General features: G+C 36.1%; 1 protein-coding gene across 1 annotated transcript in view; it reads right to left on the reverse strand.

Moving 5' to 3' along the window:
- LOC117178627 overlaps positions 1–350 on the reverse strand; it is a 5,402-nt gene extending 5,052 nt beyond the window's left edge. Inside the window, exon 1 of the mRNA XM_033370050.1 lies at positions 15–350. Within this exon, the coding sequence (XP_033225941.1) occupies positions 15–350 (336 nt within the window). The remainder of the gene's footprint in view (positions 1–14) is intronic.
- Between the last annotated feature and the right edge of the window lie 2,072 nt (positions 351–2,422).

The following is a 2,422-nucleotide window of genomic DNA, read 5'->3' on the forward strand; positions in this document are numbered from 1 at the left end:
CTTGTGTTAGTTACTCTTGTCTCTACTGTCGTGGTCACTGGGATGTGAGGTGTGTTTACCGGTCTATTACTAGGTAGAGCCGCGGCTAAATTTTCGAAATCGATTTCCCTTTCAGTTTCATCATTAGTGGTCAAAAACGTTGCTGACGTATAATCCGAATCTCGCGTAGGCCAGCCCTTGAGGAGTTTTATCCCTTTTCGTAATCGTGAACATTTCAGTTTTCGAGTACCGAAAGTGTCCAAATTCAATTTTTCCAAACTATCGTTTATTTCCGAATTGTCCAATTCCGCGATCAATCTCTTTAATTCCGTATAAGTTTCTACGTTTCCGATTGAGTCCAAGAACGCCATGATGTTTTATTCAAGATTCCCAAGGTTACGACAGATAATAAAACTAAACTTCTCGCTTAAAATCCAGTGTCTCAATAAGTTTCCATTCCTCTAAAAAAATATTGTGAAAAGTCTAAATATCTCTGTAGATTCCCAGTCCTCTGAAAAATCGCGGAAAGTCTAAAAATCACTATAGATTCCCATTCCTCTGAAAAATCGCGAAAAGTCTAAATATCACTATAGATTCCCATTCCTTTGAAAAATCGCGAAAAGTGTAAATGTCACTATAGATTCCCAGTCCTCTGAAAAATCGCGGAAAGTCTAAATGTCACTATAGATTCCCAGTTCTCTGAAAAATCGCGAAAAGTCTAAATGTCACTATAGATTCCAAGTTCTCTGAAAAATCGCGAAAAGTCCCTAGGGTTCATCTACCAAGTTTGGGGCCGTTCAAGATTAATTTTTCTAGGTTAGTCAATTCCGTGACTCTACTATTCGTACTTTATAAAAAACTTCGGTTACTGTAAACGCGTACGTCTTGCCATTGCACGACAAGGAAAATTGTTGACGACGGTTGTTCGAATCTGAAACCCTTCGAAATTTTCGTATAAAATCCTACCCGAATCTTATGGTTCGAAAAGTTCCATATTATTTTTCAAAATCTTTCCGAAGTTTCGGGAGAGACGGAATTAAACATTCATTTAGTTTAAATATTTCACCTACTGAGTAATCCAAGTCTTTCTTATTATACCCACTTCGGAGGAAAGATGGAAGAAATACAAAAAAAAACATAAATGCAAGTACAGGCCAATATACACAATTTCCAAGAAAAATTATCAAAATGCAGATTTCAAAAACGGTTCCCAAAAATCACAACTGAACTTTTCAAACAACCCTCACTATAAAAGAATCAATGATTTCGAAATTTATAGAATTTAAATTATACATGCCATTTAAAGTACCGGCGCTGCAAGCAGCCTGGTTGACTTTCGATTTAAATTCTTTGGCTGTTCAGTTGAAATTTTTATTAAATTACAAAATAATAAAAGTTGCATTAAAATTTAAATAAATGCATGCTTATTTCGTGCGACAACTGAATAATGTCCTGGTTTACGACAGGGAAAGAAAAAAAACATTTCCGGGTATTGAGTAATTACAAGGGTATGCCAAATATCTGCTTGTAATTCTTTTGAATCCGGCGCTCCAAGCAGCCAGGATCTGTAAAAAGCTTATTTTTCCCGAGACAATTATTCAATTCTCCATTTACCATGTATATACCAAAAAAAATCAATGCATATATCTGTGGAGAAATTTTCGAAATGCACTCCGCAACCAACCAAGGAACATTCCTTTACGTGCATTTAACCTAATTCTTGGTTCGTGCTTTTAATAAAAAAAACTCTTGATTGGAATCACCAATTTTTGGCAAAATTGTGCCAGATTGGTGGTTTCAATGACCCCCGGTAATGCGGGTTTTCCTTGTTAACGAGAGAGAAAAAAAAATTAATTTTAATTGTGATTAGGTTAAAGTTGGGCGCCATGTGTCAGGGACATATTTCGGCCTCAAAAATTATGTCCGTGATTATGGCTTATTTGCTGCAATCCAAATAGTACATATTTTAAAATAAAGCACATGAGAATCAAACCAACCAGAACAAATCACAGGGGTGGAATTCACCTAACCACAAAATAAGCAAGGCCAATGTTTAGAGTTTTAAGTTAAATTTATTTACACAACAGAATTGTGAATGAATTTAAAGCATCACTTTTTCTCACAAAAGTATCGCGATCTTCCTTACGATAGAGTGCACAAAAAAATTATAGGACCTCAAAATCCCCCATCGTACCAAAACAAAAAAAACGCTTCTTAGTTTAACTGCCCAAACCTTACCATTTTACAAACATGTGATTGACCCCATTATCTTCGAATACAATCACAATCCTGTCAATCACATGCGAAACCCTACTTTATGTCGCGGCACAGTCAATCTCGGTTCTGAATAAGTGATAAAAAAATAACTGAGAGGAGGCTACCATTTCGCGATCACGTGGCGGATTTCGAGGTTAGGTATCGTGTTTGTGCAACTATAATTTCC

This window comes from Belonocnema kinseyi, chromosome 8, assembly GCF_010883055.1.
Source record: "Belonocnema kinseyi isolate 2016_QV_RU_SX_M_011 chromosome 8, B_treatae_v1, whole genome shotgun sequence".
Taxonomy (NCBI): domain Eukaryota; kingdom Metazoa; phylum Arthropoda; class Insecta; order Hymenoptera; family Cynipidae; genus Belonocnema; species Belonocnema kinseyi.